The sequence below is a fragment of the Cajanus cajan genome, chromosome 10 (genome assembly GCF_000230855.2).
Source record: "Cajanus cajan strain Asha chromosome 10, NIPB_CcT2T_4, whole genome shotgun sequence".
In the NCBI taxonomy this organism is placed as follows: domain Eukaryota; kingdom Viridiplantae; phylum Streptophyta; class Magnoliopsida; order Fabales; family Fabaceae; genus Cajanus; species Cajanus cajan.
Window position 1 is genome coordinate 40,320,046 of NC_138526.1, and position 25,436 is coordinate 40,345,481.

The 25,436-nt window shown below is 35.1% G+C and overlaps 2 protein-coding genes across 12 annotated transcripts in view; one reads left to right on the top strand and one right to left on the bottom strand.

The window, feature by feature from the left end:
* The first annotated feature begins 3,160 nt into the window (after nt 1-3,160).
* LOC145952878 (uncharacterized) overlaps nt 3,161-25,436 on the top strand; it is a 31,205-nt gene continuing 8,929 nt past the window's right edge. The window contains exons 1-5 of one of the 9 annotated variants that reach the window (XR_014430377.1): nt 3,161-3,404; nt 4,148-4,249; nt 5,900-5,987; nt 6,055-6,164; nt 6,322-10,382. Coding sequence is in view for 1 of the 9 variants with exons in the window: in XM_083065971.1 (XP_082922097.1) it covers nt 5,936-5,987; nt 6,060-6,164; nt 6,332-6,463 (289 nt within the window). In the remaining 8 variants the exon portion in view is untranslated. Of the gene's footprint in view, nt 3,405-4,147; nt 4,250-5,899; nt 5,988-6,054; nt 6,165-6,321; nt 10,383-25,436 lie in introns of those variants that run through there. The other 8 variants (XR_014430374.1, XR_014430378.1, XR_014430375.1 and 5 more) reach the window with 8 other exon arrangements.
* The window catches only part of LOC109794903 (putative terpene synthase 2), a 39,765-nt gene continuing 30,399 nt past the window's right edge, over nt 16,071-25,436 (bottom strand). Inside the window, exons 7-9 of one of the 3 annotated variants that reach the window (XM_083065969.1) lie at nt 17,516-17,636; nt 16,760-16,801; nt 16,071-16,535 (exon numbers count right to left, since the gene is read on the bottom strand). In XM_083065969.1, the coding sequence (XP_082922095.1) occupies nt 16,767-16,801; nt 17,516-17,636 (156 nt within the window). In that variant the 3' untranslated portion in view covers nt 16,071-16,535; nt 16,760-16,766. Of the gene's footprint in view, nt 16,536-16,759; nt 16,802-17,060; nt 17,096-17,515; nt 17,637-25,436 lie in introns of those variants that run through there. The other 2 variants (XM_083065968.1, XM_083065970.1) reach the window with 2 other exon arrangements.

The window sequence follows — 25,436 nt, forward strand, 5'->3', positions numbered from 1 at the left end:
CTCAGCCTTCTTGTTCTGCTATTATTCCTCCTTGCTGTTCTTTCAATTTCAGGGTCAAAATGCAATTCTTCAGCTGGAGTTTTTCCTCTCATACAATTTTTAAGAAATCTGCACAGGAAGGTGAATCCACAAAACACAACAAGACAAATATCTCTATATTGTAGCTATTCACAAAATGGATTATCTACACAATTGCAAAATCACAAGATTAAAAATTACTAATTAGCACCAAATCCCCGGCAACGGCGCCAGAAACTTGATGGTGTTTTTATCGCAACCTATCACTTGGCAAGTGAACCAAGTTTCGAAGTAGTATTTAAAGATCGTCCTCAGGGATTTGGGTGTTTAGTAATTCTTGCTCTAATGATTTATACGAAATTGATGTTCAAATTGTAGATGAGTGAAAATAGATTAAAACAACAAAATAAAACAAACGTAGTAAGGTCAATGAATAAGAAACAAGGATTGATTCGGAAGCACTTGCTAACTCATAGATCTTCTTAAAATAAATGCTATTCTAATTCCATTATTTCCACGTTCATTAAGTAATCCAACAAGATTCCTCAAGGTTGAATCCTAAAGTCATTAAGCTCAAAACATGATTCCTCTATGTTTTGAGTTCAACACTTCGCATTAAGAACAAGAACTTGAACAATGTGACTAACCAAATCAAGTCTATCCCTAGAACAAGAATTGATTAGGTGCAAGATTCAGTTCGGGTTTTCAAAAACGTTTTCCAACTGGATTCAAAAACCAAAAATTCATACAACGGGTGATCAAGCCGATATAAGCATTAAGTAAAGAATCATACACAAATAATGAGATTAAAATGCATATATTTAAGAAGGAGAAGAGTTAGTAGTTACATCCAACCAATCCTCAATGAAATTAGCCACTCATGGCCATTACAATTTCTCCAGCAATTTCCATAAGAGAGTACAAAGTTGGAAGTGAAAAACAGAGGTTTTGGGTTCCCTCCTTCGTGTGTATGCTATAGCCCCCCAATCTGTGTGTTACTAAAAAGAACACTTGCCCCCTCCAATTGGTCTCTAGCTGTAGCCTAGTGGATGTCCAGCTGTAGCCTCCATTAGTGGTTCAATTAGTGGAAAACCACTAATTATTTTTCCTTTTTTTCCTTGTTTGTTTCTCCTTAATTTAAGGCCCCTTGTCTTTCTTTTTAATTTAGTGCTCATGTGCTTCTTGTTTCTTTCCTTAATTTTTGTCCCCCACTATTTTTCTCCTTAATTTTGGGCCCCACATATGTTCTGTCCAAGGAAAAGTTGGGATTTTTAACCCAAGGCTGCAGCTCTGGAATGGGGGCTGCAGCTCCAACTCTCTGGAACACTTCTTTTTGGTTCATGCTTCATGGCTGCAGCTCTGGTTTTGGGGCTATAGCCTTGGATTTCCAATTTCATCAAAACCTACACAAAAAGGAAATATTTTTAGCCAAAGAAACTACACTCTTGTAACTCCTTAGATTAATCTTAGTTCATCTATTTGGAGGGTCAAACATAACCAAAATTACTTATATCTCATCCAAAATAAGTGCCAAATTAAGCATAAAAATATGCAATTTGAGCACTTATCAACTGGTAGTACTTATCTCGTTGTTCGTCTGTGGAGAACAGAGCGAGAGCACGTCCAGCGTACGGAATGGGATTCATAGGAGTAGGGGCGTCATCGGAGGGAGGCTGTTGGCGGCGCCTGGCGGTGGTTGAACGAGACGAAGAACCCTTATGACGTTTGGATGATTCTGCCATTTGAGTGTTTGTTTTGAAAAATGCAATCGGTAGAGTTGAAGAGACTTGAAAACGATGAAGAATGGAACAAACGGGGCTCAATTTGGTTAAGATTTGAGGAAGATATGGGGATTTGAAGATCTAAGGGCACGAGGGTTTTGGGTTTTCTTTCATGAGGAAGAAGACGAACTGCACGAATATAAGTGCAGATGCGCCGTGTAATCGATTACATTCATATCGTAATCGATTACACCTTTTCAGATAATGTGCATTTTGCCCCTGGTAATCGATTACACTCCATGGTAATCGATTACACTTTACCCAGATAAATGAATTAGCACTAGTAATCGATTACACTACTATGTAATCGATTACATATATCAGAACAAGCAAACACGCACTGGTAATCGATTACATGACCATGGTAGGCCACTAGGCCAAAAGCTATAACTGATAGTCAGGGCGCAACTCTTTTTACTTAAGAGCGTAGAAGCCCAAGTTTGAGAACGGCCCGTTTTGGGCTACTTAAAAATCAAAATATTACAAAAATTCATTTTCATAAATATTCATTATTAAAATAATAATAATTATTAAAAGCCTTTAAAACATTCTATAAAACTCATTAAAATAACTATAAGAAGATAATTTCCACAAATATAAAATAAATAATAATTAACTAATTTAGTTATTTATTGAAAAATATCTTTCTAATTTCATATACCTGAACAAGAGCTGTCAAAACGGGTCAGCCCGGCCCGTTTGGCCCTGCCCACCTCAACCCACTTTTTAAGTGGGCCAACCCGGTCCGGCCCACCAAGTTTATTATCTAAAATTTTCTAGCCCGGCCCGGCCCAACACGGGTTGGTGGGCTAAATGGGCCGCCCACCAACCCACCTTCTTTTGATTATAATATTTTAATATATTTTATTTAAAATATCAGTTAACATATTTTATTATATTTTCATTTTAATTTATTATAAAATAATTAGAATATTTAATTTAACATCATTAAAAATATAATTATTATAAAATTTATTCTTTTTTAATTTAATTATTTATTATAATACTTTTTAGTTACCGTATTTACCAAAAAATTATTTTTAATTAAAATATATTTTAAAATTTTAGTTAATTTATTATCATTCACTCACTTGATTAAAACGTGATAAAATATAATTAAAATTATTTATTATAATACTTTTTAATCACCGTATTAACTAAAAAATTATTTTTTAAAAAAATATATTTCAAAATTTTAGTTAATTCATAAAAAAAATTATTGTAAAAACTAAAATTAAATAACTTAGTTAAAAAATGACTATAGTTAATAAATTAATGTAGAATTTGTTTAAAAAAGTGTTTTAAAAAAATCTGAAAATAAATAGGAAAAAAATTTCCCTCCAGCGCACGCCCCTGAAACCCTTAAAATCTGAAGTCACCACTCTACTCTTTCTCTTCTCTTCTCTTCCTGAAACCCTAAAAATCTGAAAATATAGTCACCACTCTTCTATTCTCTGCGTAGGTTAAAGGAGTAGAAAGCAAAATAAAATAAATAGAGGTGTGGTCTCATCCTTTACAAAACCTAAATTCTGCACACCACCCTTCTATTCTCTGCGTATCCAAACGTCTGCGTTTTCTTTTCTCTCCGAGCCTTCGAGACTCATTGTAAGTGCTGAAACCGCTACTCTCAACTCTCTCTTTTACTAGCATTAGGGTTTCCGCATTTTCTTTTCTTTTCGCTTTTCAATTTAATTCTTCTTTCGAAAAGAAATTCCAAATGTGAGTAGCGGCATTTTCGCTGCTCCTTAGAGTTGCATTCTCTTTCTTCACTTCTTTATGTTCTGCATTTTTTTCTGCGTTTTGTTCTGTTGCGTTGTCTTTAGAATTTAATTCTCTTTTGTTTGTGCTCTGCCTTTTGTTCTGTTGCGTTGTTTTTCTTCACTTCTTTATGTGATGGATGGGTGGATTTGATTGTTTTCGTTTCGATTGGAGTATTTGTTTTGTACAGCTGCTGCATGGTACAATATTTTTAAGGCATTGGAAGTTACGAAGCTTAATTTTAGGGCTTGTATAAATAATGATTGGATTTTTATTAAAATGTGAGCTTAATTTTTATACTTTTGATTTTTATTCTTTAAAAGTGATTTTTATTAAATTCTCCACGTCTGTACTGGTGAGTAAGAACATTAATTTGGAATACTGCTCATTGCAGCTTCTTAATGCTTTGTTGTTTTCCATGACATGGTGCATATGCTTCTAATTGGAAAAGCCTCCCATTTCTTGTCTGAGATAAATTTTAAACAAAAAGTAGGCTCTTATGGAGTTTTATTTACTAACTTACTACGACTATTACAACTAGACACGTACATGTTTAACCTGTATGTTTGGCTCTGTTTTGGGATTATTAGGCATCTCATTGAGCCTGTTGCTTCAAGGGCTAGGTTTATGGTTTTGGATGGATATCAGTAGTGGAACTTGGTTGTTTCAAGGTTTATTGAGCATGTATCAAGGTAATGATGGTTTGCTGGGAAGAAAGGAATGATGCTAATGGAGTAATGGACCAAAATATCTGTGATATTTGGCTGCTATAAAATGTGTTTTAATTATAAAGGTTAATGGATATATGGGTTTTGTGGAAGGACACAACTTAGATGTAGTTCCATAGGTACTTTTGGTGCTGTTGTCTAATAAGAATTGGACTTTTACCTTGGTAATTTGCATGATAAAGGTTTCCATTACATGTCAACGTGGATTATTGAGGTGAAATTTCAATTCTTATTAGAGAACAAAATCAATTGGACCTATGGAATTGCATACAAGTTTTTTCCTTTGTGGACTACCCAAGGAAGAACCTATTACTGCTTTCAAATAAGGAATTCTCTATGGAATGTATGATGATTTGTAGTCTCCAGATCTTGGTATAGTTCTGAATTCTAATATTATTTACTACTAAATATGCATCTATGATAAAATTAATAATAATATGATGAGGGAAGACATCTTTGAACTCAGTAGTAGGTAAAATTAGTAATAGTATGGTAAGGTGAGGATGGAAACCAGAAAACAAAATATTGAATAAAATGAGTTTTGTTGAATTGAAGAGAGCTTGAGCTATTATAGAACTAAAAGAAAGAAACCAGAGCTTAACCTCCCCAGAGAAAACACTCTCTGGCCAGCAAAAGGCCTAACAAACTGTGATTTCCAATAACAGATCCCCTATTCTCCAATCAGCTTATTAAATAATCCTTTTCCCACATGATCTCTCTTCCCTCTAGTTTCCACCTAAGATAATTAACTCTCCACTAGGCCCTTATTCCATCTAGAATAAACCCTCCATATTATAGGCCTTTTATGACTCTGGCCCAGTATTGGGACCTCTACTTCCTTATCAGCCTTTGTACTGCAGGTTCTATAATAAGGAATGACATCTTTGAAAATCAGTAGTAGGTATACTACCTTCATAAGCTTCCCAAAATGTTTTGTTCCACTTTTCTATATACTTTTTGTACATCTCTCTCGAATAATGATATTACTTCGATGGTAATTAGTATGCCACTAGACCAAATGATTCTCCGAAAAACTTTCTTGCTTGTCTAAAATGATGACTCCCTGCCAAAGTCTGCATGTGTCTAACTACCTAATTCTTCGAAAATTTATAAACAAGCATATCCTAATTCCTATTAATACAAATTGTTATTGGATTCTTTGACATCTAAACAATTTTGAATGTAACTCTGCTTCTCATAAATTAGTATAGTACTCCCTCTAATCCTTTATTTAAGAAACAAATGACTAATTAATCAAGACCAATAAAAGTAGTTAAGTTATTACATGAATAATGTCATAAATTTAATTTTATTCTAAAATATCCTTTGAATTGAATGGTTTAAATAGTGGTTACATTTAATGACACTACTAATTCAAGAGATAACTTTTTTCTACCAATGACTGTAAATGGTATTGTTAATAGATTAATAAACACATCTACTTGCATTGCATGAGAGGCAAAGAGACTTTGTTGGAATCAACACAGCGCCACTATGGCATACCCTGTAGTGGGCAGGGGCTGTTCTGCACTGATAGACTTTCTATAGTGCACTATTTAAAGCCTTGATCTTAAGTTAACCATTCTTAAATGAATTTTGATTTTACTGCTGCAGGCTGCATATGTAATAAATGGTAATTGCAAGAATGTCATGAACATGTCGCATCCTGATCAGGTGGAGCTTTGGGGCTCTGTTTTAAATGGTACAGTTGCTAATTACTTGATATTAAATCTGATACTTTGTAATTCTTTTATTCTCTTTCTTTCCAGGATAGGCTACTTGCCTTTGTTGATTTCGCTTTTGAAGCATCACTTCAGCACCGCGCTTCCCCTGGAGTTGACACCATTTGGTTTGAATACAAGGGCCTTCCTCTTAAGTGGTGCGTAAATGTATCATAATGCTTTTCCATTGAATATATATATATATATATATGAGTTAGGATTTATTGATAATAGTCCACATTATGTATACTTTCTAATTAATTAAATAATTTTGGATACTCTCCCACTAATATATTATGTTTTTCTGAATTCAAGCTCCCAACAGAAGATCAACTAAAAATCGTTCTTGATAAAGTGAAAGACTTTTTCGGAGACACAAAGGAATCTTTTGGGAAGATAACATTACTGGCACTACTGCAACAGAGGATTCAGACGAAGATACAAAAGAAAAAACCAAGTGAGTTTATTATTTTAATTTTAATTTATTTTAAAAATAGACAAACACTCAAACACATAGTGTCTCTTCTTTCCTGGCATAATTGAATGTAATTGCTACAATAAATTTTACAAAATATTTTTAATCTTTTTAATAATTAATTTAGATGTAACATCTTTTGCTAACTTACACTTATGCTTGAGTTGTACTAATTTGATGATCTTAAATTTTATAAAGTTTTACTTAGATACAAAGATGAATTTAAATTTTAAACTCGATGGCTTGTTAATTTTATAAAGTTTAAATTCAAATTTTGAAATTTTCATCTTCTGGTAATCGATTACAATAAATGGGTAATCGATTACCCGAGAACCTTTTAATAAGTTATTCATTGTCTGGTAATCGATTACAATAAATGGGTAATCGATTACAAGAGAACCTTTTAATAAGTTATTCATTGTCTGGTAATCGATTACAATGAATGGGTAATCGATTACCAGAGAACCTTTTAATAAGTAATTCATTGTCTGGTAATCGATTACAAGGAATGGGTAATCGATTACCAGAGATCCTTTTAATAAGTAATTCATTGTCTGGTAATCGATTACAAGGAATGGGATTTAATCCCTCTCAAATAGCGAGGGATACTTTCATCACAATTTGTGACGGACTCACATACCTCTCAATCCCTCTCAAATAGCGAGGGATTTAATCCCTCTCAAATAGCGAGGGATTCTTTCATCACAATTTGTGACGGACTCACATACCTCTCAGTCCCTCTCAAATAGCGAGGGATTTAATCCCTCTCAAATAGCGAGGGATTCATTCATCACAATTTGTGAGGGATTTTGTGTCATCACAATTTGTGACGAACTCACATACCTCTCAATCCCTCTCAAATAGCGAGGGATTTAATCCCTCACAAATTGCGACGGATTTTTATTAATTTCTAAACATTTATTGTTACAAATTAGTGACGGAAATTATATTGTTTGTGACGCCTTAATTCCGTCACTAAATATTTTGTGACGCCAAATTTTGTGACGGAATCATTTCTGTCACAAATTCCGTCACTAACTTATTTGTGACGGATTTTATGAAGTTTAGTGACGGATTTTTTCCCTCTCTAATTTTAATTTTTCTAGTAGTGGTTCACGGGTAAAATGTAGTCAGATAACTAAATATAATTAATAATTTAATAAATATAAACTTGGTAATGACAAAACAATGTTACATTAATCCTAAATACGACTAGATGCAATCTAATTGATAACACAACATAATTTCCCATAATCATCATCAACTAATACATGAATTCATTCACATACACTAAGCAATGAACACAAACTACAAATAATCATACATGTGGTGCCAGGCAAAATCACGTCACGTATTTTCATATTTAAGACAACACACAAAGTAGTCAAGGAGTCCATATTGGGTCATAACTTCAATGCACTCAACACTAGGAGGATATACAATCAGGGTCTAATAAGGACAATTATGTCATGCAAGTTTCACCCCATGTACACAATGGACAAAATCAGGCCGAGTTTCCCAAAATCCAATACTATCCTTAAAGACTAATCCCCAAGTTTTTACAAAAGTGGGTTTTTTTTCTTCTAATAGTGTATTCTATATCATACTCATTCAAAACAAGTATGCATATGATCCATGTCAAACAAGCAGGGTCGTATCTAGGAATTCCGAGGCCTTAGGCAAAAATTAAGATAAGGACCTATGTTAATATAACCTAATAATTTTTATGTTATTTTTCTGGCTTTCTGAGCTGTAAAATTATTTATCAAAATTTTATAATCAAGTAATTCTAACATCTCACTCTCAATAGATAATATAGCTAACACATTCAATCTATCTTGTAGCATAATTGATCTTAAAAATGATTTAATCAATTTTAATTTTGAAAGACTTCTTTCAACAGTCGCAACAGTTACAAGTAATAATAATATTTTATAAACAATGTATGTATTTGGAAAAAAAAAACATGATCTTTTTTATATAGTTCAATATTTGTAATGGTTGTAACACCCGAGTTTTCATACTTTTATGGAGGGTAATTTAGTAATTTTCATAAAATTTATTGAGGTGATTTAGTAGCCCAGAACGGGCCGTTCCCAAATTGGAACGGGCCGTTCCAAACCACCAAAATGACCTATAACCCTAGTTGGGAATGGGCCGTTCCAAAGTTGGGAATGGACCGTTCCAAATATGGATGTTGTGAGTTAAAACTCATTTCTGGAATGGGCCGTTCTGGTTTGAGAACGGGTCGTTCCAGATATGAATTTTCCACATGATGAAATGATCCAGAACGAGCCGTTCTGGATCTGAAACGGGTCGTTCTGGCCACTCCTGAAATCTATAAATAGAGCACTTTGGTAGTGTTTCTGGACATGCTCTTTGGAGACCAAGGAGAACCTAGAGAAAGAGATTGACCAGATTTTGCTCTAGCTTTGTCTTCTTCTCATCCAGGTAAGGGGAGAGTGAGAAATCTCGCTCGGGGGTGTGGGAATAATTGTTGGGTAGTAGAATTTGCCTCCAATCCCCTACCTGATGAATGCTTTTAGGAACAGGCAACATATGAACATTTTCTATTTTGCCTCCTAATTGTTTTGTTGGGCTTCTTTTTAGATGTGATGTGTAGAAATAGGAATGTTTTCTGTTTTACTTTCTAATTATTTCATTGTGTTCCTTATTGGATGTGATGTATGAATATGTGATTGATTTTGAAAATGAATATGTTTTGATATGAATTATAGTGTTCTGTTGGTTCTTGAGAGAACCCTATGAGAAATAGAAAAAATATGAATGTTTTTTGTTTTGCTTTTTAAATGCTCTGTTGCGTTCCTTGTGTGATGTAGAGTGTAAATATGTATTTAATTTCAAAAATTATATATATTTTGATATAAATTAGAGTGCTCTGTGGGTTCCTGTGCGAAATCCTATAAGGAACAATTATGAATAAGACTGTGTGAAATATGAACAAATGACATGAAATTCCATGACAAGTGAAGTGATGAGTCCATGATTTTGTGAACGTGTGACATGCATCATGTGCATATATGAGCTAACAAGGTGTACCTTAGGGTCACTAGTAGAACGAGCCATTTTTTGGTTGCCCAGAACGGGCCGTTTCCAAATTGGAACGGGCCGTTCCAAACCACCAAAATGGCCTATAACCCTAAGATATAAATTATTAAATTAAATTTTAACATTTTAAATAAATTATTGTGACACCCTTACTACCCCAACACATATATAAATAAATCTTGTAAATAAACTAAAGAATAAAATATTCAACGTTGGTAAAAGGATTCACATAAAACTTTCATAAATAACCAAAATAATGAAAAATGAAATTTAGAAAGTAAAACTTGAGAGTTTACAAATTGCTTTCAAAAGAGAAGGTATAACTCTAAATACATATAAAAATTTATCCTAGAATTCTCTGCCCTGATGTCACAATATCATAACACACCCATAACTCAACGGTTGACATTCTAGATGCCACTCAAAGCCGGATCTTCCTCACCTAAAACATCCACAAATTGTACGGTGAGAAAAGAAAACATTTATATATAAAGCACACAAGGAAATCTACAACATCATCTCATCATAACTTGAAATGTTATTTACAAGCATTTCTATAGATATATCATCATTCTATCAATCATTCATCATCTTCACATCACAATTCATAATCAAACAAATCCATTACAATCCACACAAATCTTACAATTAACACTATGCCAAGGTCACACCACATCTGACACAAGTCATACGGTTAATTGCCTCACTCATCCCACACCATGCCAGCGGCACGCTCGTCCTTGTAGTATCACTTACTCAAGGTTCGTCTCATCCCTGGTCATTAGTGCGAGGAACCACAATCACATTACAATCCACATGTCTTGCAATTAACCCTATGCCAGGGCTGCCATATGTGACATAAGTGATGCGTGTTAATTGTCTCACTCATTCCACACCATGTCAGGGGCACGCTCGTCCTTGTAGCATCACTTATTCAAGGTTCGTCTCATCCCTGGTCATTAGTGTGAGGAACCACAATCACAATCATAATCATATCCATACAACATCTCATCTCATAGTTCAATTCCATATCACATACACAATTCCATACACATACACAATTCCATATCACATACACAACAGATAAGTCCAACAAAGTAAGGGTTTACACACCCCTCAAGCAATTCACATCTAGATCATCAATTCTTATCAAGTAATATAAGAATAACATTAATAAATTAATATAATACTCAACGAAATTACCAATTTAATATAATCTAACATAAATGGTAAAACCCCCAATTATTCCAAAACCTAACTCATAGGCACTTTTCTACATTTTCGTTCTCTCTCCCAGATCATAATTCTTATAAATTAAATATATATTTCTAATCCTCAATACATATACAATATAATGGTATCATCAATTTCTTAGACAGAAATAATTATAAAATTACCCCTAATCCTACGGGATTCCTCCTCTAGCCAATTTCCTCATGTAACTCTACACATAAATAATTCTCATTTTCCCCCGTACCTAGATACACAGTAGTTGAAACTAAAACAGAGATCTCCTTGGTCTCCTCCTCTGAGTGCCTCTCGGTCTTCAGAGAGTGTAGAAGGAAAAGAATAGAGCAAAGAAGAAAAGAAGAGAGAAGTGAAAAGTGTGCTTTTGGGAGTGCTAGAGTGCTCTATTTATAGGGTCAGATGTCTCCGGAACGGTCCGTTCCAAATTTGGAACAGCCCGTTCTGGACCCTTAAATCTCGAGTAAAAATCACATCCAGAACGACCCATTCTCAAACTAGAACGGCCCGTTCTAAATTAGGGTTATAGGCATTTTTGGTGATTTGGAACGCCCCTTTCCAATTTGGGAACGCCCCGTTCCCATTTAAAACTTGTAGACAATTTTTGTATTTTGGAACGGCCCGTTCTAGTTTGGGAACGACTCGTTTTGGGCTACAAAATCACTCTCGTTTTAGTAGTTGGGAACGGCTCGTTCCAATTCGGGAACAGCCCGTTCTGGGGTACTAATTACCCCTATTGGGCCTTTGGGCCCTCAAACAGTCTGTGAAAATCGGGCTGTTACAATTCTCCCCTCCTTTATGAAATTTCGTCCCTGAAATTTTTGCAATGGTAGACTCCTCGCATCTTGCTTTCTAATTCCTATGCAACCTCACTACCTTATAGATGTACAACTCTATCAATTTCACCAAGGAATGTCTATTATCAACAAGGGTACGACAAGTAAACTTGGCGAGTCCATCCACTATAACCCAAAGAGAATCAATATCTTAAGCGTCTCAGACAAACCTACAACTAAGGTCTATCCACTCACCATCTCACTTCCAAAATGGGACGTCTAAGTGCTACAAAAATTCCTAAAGACTTCTAGCATACTAAACACGAGTATACAAATTCCTCTACTCCTCTCTTTATCTTACGCCACCATGCTTCCGCTGTACCACTCTGATACATCTTAGTAGCTCTTAAATGAATGCTAAGAATACTCTTATGTCTTTTCTCTAAGATCATCTTCCTTAATTCGGGATTACTAGGCACATATATTCTATCCTCGAACCCCTAAAACACCATCAACCTCCACTTGTAAGGGCTATCCATACCCCTACCAATTCTCTCCACTTGGTTTACTAAGAAAAGATCTAACTCTTAAGCTTCTCTAATCTCATCCATTAATTCACTAGTTTCTTTTTGACATACCCAATCCAATGCTCTTAAGGGTGAGCTTATACATCACGCTTATGTTTTTAATCTGCTCAATTAAATCCAACACATACATCATCAAAAACGATAGATGAATGATCATCCTATTCAAGGCATCTGTCACAATATTAGCTTTACTTCTATGACCCTCTCCAAAGATCAAACACCTAGGCATAAGTTTACTAGGTACTCATACTCGGTATCTAAATCTCACCACTTTCCTACATCCAAGGCAAACTCTCATCCACTATCTTGTCTTATAGCCTCATGTTTTACCACCAAAATGAATCATCTAAATGTGCTTCTCCAATTTCTTTCAACCATCCATTCGTTACTCGAGTCATACTTAGTCTCACACTACTAAGAGTAACCTTATAAGCCAAACTTAAATCTCTAATTTGAGCAAAAAAGATTCATCTCTCTAATCATAAGGGAAGATAAATATAAAGGTTTCCTACTAAAAACATTGGTCACCACAATGGCTTTGGCCAAGTAACAAATAAGATCAAAATCTTATTCCTTAAAAAATTCCAACTATCCCTTTTATCTCATATTCAACTCCTTTAGTCAAAAGATATTTAAGGCTCTTATGATTACTAAATACCTCAAGCTTAGAGTCATATAGGTAGTGTCTCCAAATCTTAGTATAAGTATTAAAATTGCTAACCCAAGGTAATGGATAGGATAATTCCTCTCATAAATTTTCAATTTCCTAGAAGCATAAGCTACTATTGTTCCTTCTTGCATCAACACTCCACCCAAACCTATCTTAGAAGCACTACTATATACCACATAAGACTTACTAAAATCCGGTAACACTATCTAATCTTTCCTTAAGAGTTTGAAACCTACTCTCACATTATCCCACACAAAGACAACAATCTTCTTAGTCAATCTAGTCAAAGGTAATGATATCCTAGAAATTTTCTCAATAACTCTCCTATAATAATAAACTAATATAAGAAAACTCTTATCCTCACTAATTGACTTTTGGTATCTCCCACTTAAGCACAACTTCTACCTTAGGTAGATCTACGTTATATCTCCACTAGAAATTACAGGGCCTAGAACATTCACCTCATACAATCAAAAATCACACTTAGATAACTAGCATAAAACTGTCTCGTATATATCCTCATCCTCAACTCTAATTTGATGATACCACATCCTAAGGTCAATCTTACTAAACACACAAACACCCACTAATTGTTATATAAGGTCATCTATCCTCATATCAACATACATGCATATCAAATCATATTAGAACACCTACTTCAAACATTCATATATACCATCCCTAAGCATGTAAGAATCAATCATCGTTTACTCCATACAACACGTACATGAACCAACCTTACCACATAGCATCATACCATCTTAAATAACCTCTCAATGACAACACCTCAGAACATATCCAAATCAGTTTTTATCCTTGCTATGCCTAACAACTCAAAAACATCATAACAGCATACACCTCCCTTCAACAACTGTCGAAGCAAATGACACATAGAGAGTCATACTCATCCAAATGATCTCAAACCTATCTCAGAAGAAAGCTAAGAGAATTAGCTATAACTCTTATGAAAACATAAAATTCTAAAATGATTATCTTAGCTAAAAATTAAAAAATCATGACAAATATATTCAGCACTTATAGCTAGACCTTTGATCACCCAAGTAGCTATAACTGGAGTTCTAGACCTTCATTTTTCCTGATTCTAGTTCCACTGAAAAGATAACATCTAAGGATTCAACTTTCTTGATGATGTTAATATGGTACATGATGGAAATCTAATCCCCAAGGATCCCTTTGTAAGAGGTAAGACCAAGAAGGGTGAAGGTTGATCCAAGGAGGCTCACACTTGAAGACCATTGGGCCTTTAACTAGGTCCATGGTTAAGAGGCTAGAGGAGGCTTCTAGAGAGGAGATGCTTCTTAGACCTATGCTCAATATGAGTATTGAGTATGATTCCTCTTTTTAGTCTCATAGTCTCTATTGTACATACATTGTACAATTTGATTTCTTGTACCTTGTATATAGTAGATACTTGTATAGGTGTATTTTTGCCTTTGTATTTGTGAGGCACTTTATTTTCTTTTATTAGCTATTGTATATTTTTTCTAGGGAAGGTTACTTGAGCACTTTAACTCCATTTAACCTAATCTAGAAATATACTCTTTTCTTATTTTTCTAGTAGTAAGATTGGGAGTGGCGTTAGCAAGCTAGAGAGTGTGACTAGCAAGCTAGAGAGTGTTACTAGCAATTGGACAAAGAGATGGACCTAGGCTAAATTTTTGATATTAGACTCATTTTACTCCTAATTTTTCATAGATTTGATTTAGCTAGGTTCCATTCACATTGGATGAACCTAACTAAACCAAATCAACATTTTTCAAAACCGGTTGGAGTAAAATAAAGTCCATGAGCCGCCCACCTTGATTTGTGTTCACATTGCTTGTTCACACTCAAGCTTAGAAGCTTGAAGCACAAGCTCACTACAAAAAAAAAGGATTTTAGCGACCACAAAAATCGGTCGCTAAATTACTTAAATCGGTCGCTATTTACTTTAGCGACCGATTTGAAGTAGTTGCAAAAACCCTGGTCGCAAAGTTATTTAGCGACCGAAATACTGGTGGTCGCTAATTAGCGACCGAAATTTTCGGTCGCTAATTGGTCACTACGATTATGGTCGCCATAGTATATGGGGACCAAATTAGCGACCGGAAAAAAGGTCGCTAAATCCGTCGCTAAATGTGTTATTTATTTTTAAATAATTATTTTCCTTTCCGTCGCTAAGTCGGTCGCTAACAATTTTTAAAATAAAAAATTATTTTTAATTTCGGTCGCTAAATCGGTCGCTAAATTTTATTATTTTAAAAAAATAATTTTTATTTCAATTGCTAAATCGGTCACTAAGTGTATTTTTTTTAAAAAAATAATAATAATTTCTGATTCGGTCGCTAAATCAGTCGCTAGATTTTATTATTTTTAAAAATAATTTTCAATTTGGTCGCTAAATCGGTCGCTAAATTTTATTATAATAAAAAATTAATTTTTTTTTTCGGTCGCTAAATCGGTCGCTAAACATAATTTTATTTTTTAAAAAAATAAAAAAAAAACTGATTTTTTTTGTCGCTAGGCTTACTTTATTTTTAGACATGATCGCTAATTTTATACCTTAAACACTATATATTTTATTTTCATTTTCATTTTGAACCTGTTTAACAATGAAACAATAACACTCATACCAAAATAAAAAATAAAACAAGTTCCTTTGCTACAAAAAAAATTGATCCATATTTTACTCCAAACAAAGATAAACGTAAACTAAATTGCAAACCATTAAAAGAAATAATCATCTAGTATGCAAGATGCACTCTTGAATTTAAAACAAAAATAAAAAGGACAAGTATACAAACCACAATATTTTAACATATAAAAAGATGGTGCTTTACTGCATCGAAAACAATATTGATAAGTCTTGGTTTTTCAAGTTACAGATTCTTCCAATTTTAATGGGAAACCTACTCTTCTATATATATCCTCTCATAGATGACTAAATTAATAGCCTTAATTTTCATCTCCAGCATGATTGAATATCAGATTTCAAATATAGCCTCATATGAAAGCAAAGCATGAAACATAATCAATTTAACAATAACTAATTCTAAAATGCAAGTCAAAACCCAACACATTCATCCAGATTTATTTCAATATAAAGGATAACTACCACCAACCATATACAAATACATGGACATATATGACCTTAAGCGTTACATGAGCACTCAACGCTTTAAACAACTTGGTAACAAAATGAGTAATTAAACATAGAACCAAATGAATCCAAAACGAATAGCTAGTACAAAAATCAGCATGGTCATTAAAATCAGCATGCCACGCAAGTACAAAAAGAAGTAAATATTTTCATCAGATGTAAAATTTTAGATCCCAGCTTGCATCAATACCATGGTCATTAAAATTGTAATTAAGATTTCTATGGCAATCAATACATTTTGGTTTCACTATGCAAAGCGATAAACCAAGAGCTATCATTAAATAATAAAATAAATATTTAAATATAACCAAAGGGAAAATTATCAAATTAAGATTGAGTCACCCAAGACAAATAAGAAGAAAGTATAGCTTGGGCCATGAATATCACCATCATCCTCCAATGGCTGCCTACGAATATCACCATCATCCTCCCTGAGTTCAACCCGTATAAACAAATTCCTTTTCCTACGGATCCCTGAAACTTACGCCACGCTCTACGCGCCAATCATCAGTGTCAGGTTTTTCAGGCATTTTAACAACACTTTTTCCTGGAACAACGCAAAGATACAACAAAATTCAAAATCACAGATTCACAAGAGCATGATCAAATTCCAAAATTTATTTGAAACAAAAAAGAAACGATACTCAGGATCAAATGAATCTCAATCTGTTAACTCCATTACAAAGCTGGAAAAGGGTAATGAAGTTTTGACTAAATTACATGCAATAAAAATGAGTCTATAAGTAAAATGAAACAAATTTAAACACTTACCCTCCACTCAAAATCCCAAAAAGACTTGAGCTTGATCAATATCTGTGCTCTTGAGCAAGAAATTTGATTATTTATAGCTATTTTAAAATGTACAAAAAAAAAATAAACAAAGTGATGACAAGTGACTTATCGAGCCTCAGAAGCCAGCAAAGTACAGAAAGGAAAATGAATAAATTGTACATTTATAATTTATTCTTCTTGTTAGGGATTTACCAGACATGTTGAAATTTATATTTATCTTGTTCAATCCAAGCAAACCACTTCCTAAATTAGCTATTCCCAATAAGACAACCACTATTCAGGAAGTTTCGTTCTTTCAAAATTGATAAATCTCACCTTCACAAGATCAAAAATAAAATAAATTACAAGTCAGAAACTAAAATAAAAAGGTAATTAAATAACAGCAAAAACTTAAAAATAAAAAATAAAAAAGACAAGACAAAAGAGACAAGGCACGTACAAGGCGAGCTGCATAGGCCTAAATGCCTAAATGGAAGCAAATATATAATTATTGAAAAACGGTAATGGATCAGCAAAATAGGATAGAAACAAAAAAGAATGTTAGTAAGTCAGCATAGAAAACACAATCAAACGAGGAAAATATCAGCATGGCCACTTAGAATTAAGATAAGCAAACAAAGCAAAGCATTGCTATAAACTTAATAAGTGTTACACCTTACCACAATATATCACTCAATAAACCAAAACTAAACACGCAAAAAGCATCAAAGATAAATTCAAACAAAGGTAACTCACCATCACAAGGAGAAGAATGAATGCAGGAACGAAGACCCTGCACTAGAGGCACCGTGTGCGTAAAACATTGCAGGATAGAATTAAGAAAGCACGTGTTGCCAAGATTTGAAAGCCCAGCTCCCTGTCAAACAAACACAAACATTTAGAGAAAGAAAAAAATTAAGAACATAGCCAAAGAAACACAACAACCAGTCAACCACTATCTTGCTATAGTTAAACGCCTGGGTCCACTTCGTTTAGGCCGATTAAGCTATTTAACTAACTTCCTATTTTCTCACCCTGCAACGTGCGGGTTAATGTCCACAACAATATTACACTTTCATTACTAATTTTAACTTTACTTTTTACATAAAATATTTTTGTTCATTGTAATAATTTTCCCTGACTTAGGCAAATTTATTTACCATGGAATATAAATATATCAAGTTTTATATGAAAAAAATACCCAATTACAATGCATAAATATTAATTAAAAAGAGTAATTGCATTTAAGCGTTGTTTGATTTGAAATTATACCAATATTTGTTACATTTGTTAAGCTTGTTAAGTTTTTAAGCTTTATCTCAATAGTTCACAATTTTCCATCCAAAATATATGCAAGAAACACAAAACCAGAATCCATTTAAGAGCACGACAATTAAGGTTGAACATATTCGGTCGCTAAAATTGTTAAAAAAATTAATTTTTTTTTTATTTTTTTAGCGACCGATTTTAATTCGGTCGCTAAATTTATGAAAAAAATTAAAATTTTTATTTTTTAGCGACCGATTTTAATTCGGTCGCTAAAATTCTATTTTTTTTATTTTTTTAGCGACCGATTTTAATTCAGTCGCTAATTTTATTAAAAATTTTTTATTTTTTATTTTTTAGCGACCGATTTTAATTCGGTCGCTACGATTATTAAAGAAATTAATTTTTTTTTTATTTTTTTAGCGACCGATTTTAATTCGGTCGCTACAATTATTAAAAATATTAATTTTTTATTTTTTTAGCGACCGATTTTACTTTGGTCGCTAAAATTATTAAAAATATTTTTATTTTTTATTTTTTAGCGACCGAAGTCGTTCGGTCGCTATTTTAATCAACAATTATTATTTTAGCGACCGATTTAGTGACCGATTATTTGCCACTAAAAATTCGGTCGCTAAATAAAATTTGCAACCAAATCAGATTCGGTCGCTAATTAAGTCGCTATTAGCGACGGAAAAAAATCGGTCGCTAATTTCGGTGGCTAAATTGACTTTTTTTGTAGTGGCTTCTCCTTAGCTTGCTTACCAAGCAAGCTAAGTAAGTAGCTTGCTCTCCAAGCCTCTAGACCATGGATGGTTAGCTAGACCTTACCATGGTTCCTAGTGAACCATGGTTAAGGATAGCTTGCTCTCCAAGCTTCCTACTCCTATATTTTCATTTTTCCTTCATTGTAAAACACTTTTGGATGTATTGAGATTTCATTTCTGAAATATTGTTCAGATATCTCTCTTCTAAAAGTCCCTAAACCTCTTTGACATTCATCCAATTCTCTTATCCCTTAACTAGAAGAGTGTGGCGAGAATTGAAGAGGCTTATCTCTTCATCAAGGAGTGGCGCCTCTTGGGAGAGTTCTCCACCAAACCTTGGTGGTTCTAAGGCCTCCTCCTCCATAGGAGACCTTAGCCAAGCTTAGGAAGGATCAAGGAGCCGAAGATCTAGGGAGGAACTTGAAGAGGATTCACATCAATCCGGATTCTCCAAACAAGTTTCCATCAGTACTCATATTGGCAGAACAAAACTTCAGCAAAAACATCCTCTATACCAGACAACAATATTATATCAACCTCTAAAACCACGAAAATACCTCAATCCTTCCAACTCATTTCTTTCCACCTCAACTAATATCCAAGTTTCCCACTATAATCCTAAACCAAAACAATTCACATATTCATCACAAAAGACTTCAGAAAATAAAACTCACATGCTACCTATACCGTAAAAGGTCAACAAGCAAGCATTAAACTATAGAAATCATCAACACTTCACTCTCTCCTTAAGAATACCAAAACTCCAATTCTCTACATACAACTTCCTTGGATTCAATTGCTACAACTATAAATTTCAAAAACTCCACCAATCGTAAACTCTTAATACACTCGACAAATTAATGTCTTACCCACATCCAAGGTTCTAATAGTTCTAGTTGGTTAGCACAAGGCTTCGTCCACTATTACTGGCACATATGCTCGCAACACGAGCGATACCACTCAACCACTACTTCTTACGTAATCAAGAAGTATCAAAACAAATAAGCAATCATGAATAGCATCAACTAAGCTATATCATGTCTTTCAGCCAAACTATGAGAAAACAATATAAGTGTAAGCAAAACACTAACAACATAAGGGAAACATCATCATCATTATCATTATCTTCATCATAAAGCAAAGCATTGTTAGAGTACACAATTAAATAAACAACATAGTCTTTCATCATTACCACATCAATAAGTTCCACAATTCATTTCATCATTCATCTACCAAACAAGCATAGTAGACTCATAACTCATGGCCGATTGGATCGACCTGCTCTGATACCACTAAATGTGACACCCTTACTACCCCAACACATATATAAATAAGTCTTGTAAATAAACTAAAGAATAAAATATTCAACGTTGGTAAAAGGATTCACATAAAACCTTCATAAATAACCAAAATAATTAAAAATGAAATTTAGAAAGTAAAACTTGAGAGTTTACAAATTGCTTTCAAAAGAGAAGGTATAACTCTAAATACATATAAAAATTTATCCTAGAATTCTCTGTCCCGATGTCACAATATCAGAGCACACCCATAACTCAACGGTTGCATTCTAGATGCCACTCAAAGCTAGATGTTCCTCACCTAAAACATCCACAAATTGTACGGTGAGAAAAGAAAACATTTATATATAAAGCACACAAGGAAATCCACAACATCATCTCATCATAACATGAAATGTTATTTACAAGCATTTCTATAGATATATCATCATTCTATCAATCATTCATCATCTTCACATCACAATTCATAATCAAACAAATCCATTACAATCCACACAAATCTTACAATTAACACTATGCCAAGGCCACGCCACATCTGACACAAGTCATATGGGTTAATTGCCTCACTCATCCCACACCATGCCAGGGGCACGCTCGTCCTTGTAGCATCACTTACTCAAGGTTTGTCTCGTCCCTGGTCATTAGTATGAGGAACCACAATCACATTACAATCCACACAAGTCTTGCAATTAACCCTATGCCAGGGCTGCCATATATGACATAAGTGATGCGTGTTAATTGCCTCACTCATCCCACACCATGCCAGGGGCACGCTCGTCCTTATAGCATCACTTATTCAAGGTTTGTCTCATCCCTGGTGATTAGTGTGAGGAACCACAATCACAATCATAATCATATCCATACAACATCTCATCTCATAGTTCAATTCCATATCACATACACAATTTCATACACATACACAATTCCATATCACATACACAACAGATAAGTTCAACAAAATAAGGGCTTACACACCCCTCAAGCAATTCACATCTAGATCATCTTCTTATGAAGTAATATAAGAATAACATTCATAAATTAATATAATACTCAACGAAATTACCAATTTAATATAAACATAAATGGTAAAACCCCCAATTATTCTAAAACCTAACTCACAGGCACTTTTCTACAATTTCGTTATCTCTCCCAGATCATCGTTCTTATAAATTAAATATGTATTTCTAATCCTCAATACAGATACAGTCTAATGGGATCATCAATTTCTCAAACAGAAATAATTATAAAATTACCCCTAATACTACGGGATTCCTCCTCTAGCCAATTTCCTCATGTAACTCTACACATAAATAATTCCCCTTTTCCCTCGTACCTGGAAAAACAGTAGTTGAAACTAAAACAGAGATCTCCTTGGTCTCCTCCTCTGAGTGCCTCTCGGTCTTCAGAGAGTGTAGAAGGAAAAGAAGAGAGCAAAGAAGAAAAGAAGAGAGAAGTGAAAAGTGTGCTTTTGAGAGTGCTAAATTTCTCTATTTATAGGATCAGATGTCTCCGGAACGACCTGTTTTGGACCCATAAATCTCAAGTAAAAATCACATCCAGAACGACCCATTCTCAAACCAGAACGGCCCGTTCTGGGGTGCATTTAATACTCACAACAACCATATTGTGGAACGGCCCGTTCTCAACTTTGGAACGACCCGTTCTAAATTAAGGTTATAGGAATTTTTGGTGATTTGGAACGCCCCGTTCCAATTTGGGAACACTCCGTTCCCATCTAAAACTTGTAGACAATTTTTGTAACACCCTGAATTTTCTTGTTGATTATTATTTATTAATTAAAGGGGTTTTATAGAGGTTTGTATTAATTTAAAATTATTTATGAAAATTTTTATAAATTATATTTTTTAGGCTGGAACGGGCTGTTCCAAAAGTGGAACGGACCGTTCCAGATAATGAAAATAAGTTGTTTTTGAGGGAGCAGAACGGGCCGTTCCAAAGAAGAAAATTACTCATTTTTGTATTTCCAGAACGGGCCGTTCCCAAAGGGAAACGGGCCGTTCCAAGGTTATGAAATTGCCTAAAGACCTTAGTTGGAAACGGGCCGTTCCAACTATGGTCAATCAGTGTTAACGTGAACTTCAGAACGGGCCGTTCTGCTTTTTGAAACGGGCCGTTCTGCTTTTTGAAACGGGCCGTTCCGATTTTTGAAACGGGCCGTTCCGATTTTGGAACGGGCCGTTCCAGTTGCTAAATTTGCCTATGTTCGAAGGAATCCGGAACGAGCCGTTCCGAATCCAATACAGGCCGTTCCGAGGACCCTAGGATGCCTATAAATAGAGACTGGGGGTGAAAAATTATAACTGAGTGAAAAGTGAAAATTCTAGAGAGAGAGAGAGAGAGAGGGAGAGAGAGAAAGAAAGAAAGAAAGAAAGAAAGAGAGGGAAGGAAAGAGGGAATCCAGAGGAGGAGGCCCTGCACAAGTTTCAACTCCGCTTATCCAGGTAAGGGGGGAGTGAGAAACCTCGCTCAGGGGTGTGGGGATAATTGTTGGATAGTTTGTTTGTCGGATTGGCCCCCAATCCCTTGCCGTTGTTCTGTCTTATTTTCTGTTTGCTCTACTTTATTTCTTGTTAGAAATAATAAATGATTATGTAATCTCAATCCCTTGCTGTTGTTCTGTCTGATTTTCTATTTACTCTACTTTGTTCTTTGTTAAAGGTGCCGTTGTTGTAACGACCCGACAGGCCACTACACTCACAACCACAGCACACCGGAAACACTAGGTAGAATAGAACGAGTATATAAATATAGGATCTAGAATATAAATATATACGAATGTTCCAATCCAACTAGAGTTAGGGCGTACAATACAAACATTTCATCAAAAGTCACTATGCCAAGTGACTGAAAAACAAACAAAGCATCCTAAAGGATTCAGCTCCACCTTCCAGCTACAGATACACCACCTATCCCTGCTCTGCTCCCATACATAGTATGATCATTGCAGTCCAACCACATGGAAACAACAAAAGGGTAAGCTAGTATAAAAGAAATAACATATAGAAAATTTAAGAAATATAAATAACCACAACTATCAACACTTCATCAACATACATCCCATTGATTTTTCAACTTGGTCATCAATATTCATGTAATGCGTCGTCATGCATATCAACTCGGAGATCTCATACAACAACTCAGCCTTTCGGCCTACAACAACTCAGCCTTGCGGCGTACAACAACTCAGCCTTTCGGCCTACAACAACTCAGCCTTTCGGCCTACAACAACTCAGCCTTACGGCCTACAACCACCAATATTAACACACAACACAACACAACCGTACAGCTCAAAATAGCATCTTACAACAATGTACCACTAATACAACTCAACTCGTCTCAACAACATTAATCAATATTAGTCAACATATTCATGAAATAACACATCCCAAACAACCTTCAACATATTTTAATCACTCATTGTGAAGTGACAACCATTACTAATCATAGAATATCTGGAGTTATAATGCTCCTATCAGGCTCATCCTTATCTCATATTAAAGATAAGAAGATTTCCTATAACTCTTATGAAGACACCAAATCCTAATTCCTTCATCTACCATGTTAAAAATGATAAAAACCGAAACAACTTTAAGGAATACTGGCAGCTTGACCCCTCTTCACTAAAACAGACATATATGGAGTTATAGTACTCCTATCATACTCATCCGTATCTCATATGAAAGATAAGAAGATGTTCTACAATTCTCATGAAGACATCGAGTCCAAATTATTTCATCTACCTTGTGAAAAATTATAAACACCGAAACAGCTATAACCAATGCTGGCAGCCTGACCTCTCTTCACTAAAACTGCCATATCTAGAGTTCTAGACCTCCTTTTTGGGTGATTCCAACTCCATTGGAAATCTAACATCCAGGGATACAACTTTCATGAAGACCTCAAGACCAAATTCGGTCATCTAGGCCCACCGCTGCAGCGCTAAATCCAGCGCTTTAGCTGTAACTCTCTGCCAGCTCATTTTCTCCTGGGCTTCCTTTTTCGTTTCAGCACCAAGTGCAGAAATTCTACACTTCCATGGCTTCCCTTTACATTTTCCAACTATAATCCATCAATGTTTACCCCCAAAACATGATCTACCAACCACCTACAACTCAAAAACATCAACAATTACAACATACATGCATCAATCATCAAAATCCCCAAATTTTCATCAAACCCCATAAAATGGAATTTCATCAAACATCACCATCAATCCACAATAATCAGTCATCAAGTGAGTTTTTAGCTCATTTCTAAACAATCCATCACAAACAACTAACTTCCCTTACCTTGGCTCAAAAACCCCAAGCTCCGGGAAGACGAGTATGGAAGGGAAGAAGAGGAAGAGAACTCCACACACGGTATGCTACCCTTGGTTTCCAGCAGCTTGCAAAGAAGGGTCTTCAGAATCACTCATGGATTTAGCTAGAAAAAGGGATTTGAATAAGATTAAGATTTGAGAGAAAAAGAAAGATCAACCACTATGTGCCCAAAAGAGAAAGCAAGTGAGAGTGGTGAGGGTCCAGGGGAAGAAAGAAAGAGAAAAAAAATAAAAATCTGGGGCCTCACATCCTCCCCAACAACAAGAGTTTTCGTCCCCGAAAACAGACTTACTTGGGAAAAGAAAGGGGTAACGCTCCCTGAGCTGCTGCTCCACCTCCCAAGTAGCCTCACCAGTAGTTGCATCCCACAATACCTTCACCAGAGTAATGGACTTGTCCCTCAACTCCTTCAGCTTATGATCAACTATAGCTATGGGCAACTTCTCAAAGGTCAGGTTCTCCTTCACTTGCACATCATCTAGTTCCACCACATGACTCGGGTCATGGACGTACTTTCTCAACTGAGATACATGAAATACATCGTGTAGGTTCGAAAGAGACGGAGGTAAAGCCAACCGATAAGCAACCGGACCCACACGCTGTATTATCTGGTAGGGACCGACAAACCTCGGTGTCAACTTCTTTGCTTTCAGTGCTCTACCTACACCAGAGGTCGGAGTCACCTTCAAAAACACATGTTCCCCCTCAGCAAACTCCAAAGGCTTGCGCCTCTGGTCAGCATACGACTTCTGTCTACTCTGCGCAGTCTTCATCCTTTCCTGAATCATCTTTACTTTCTCAGTGGTCTGTAGGATTAGCTCCGGACCTACCACCACTGACTCACCTTCCTGATACCAGCACAGAGGAGTCCTACATCTTCTGCCATACAACGCTTCAAATGGTGCCATCCTAATGCTTGCATGAAAACTGTTGTTGTAGGTGAACTCGACCAACGGTAAGACCTCCTCCCAGCTACCCAAGTGGTCTAACACACAAGCCCTAA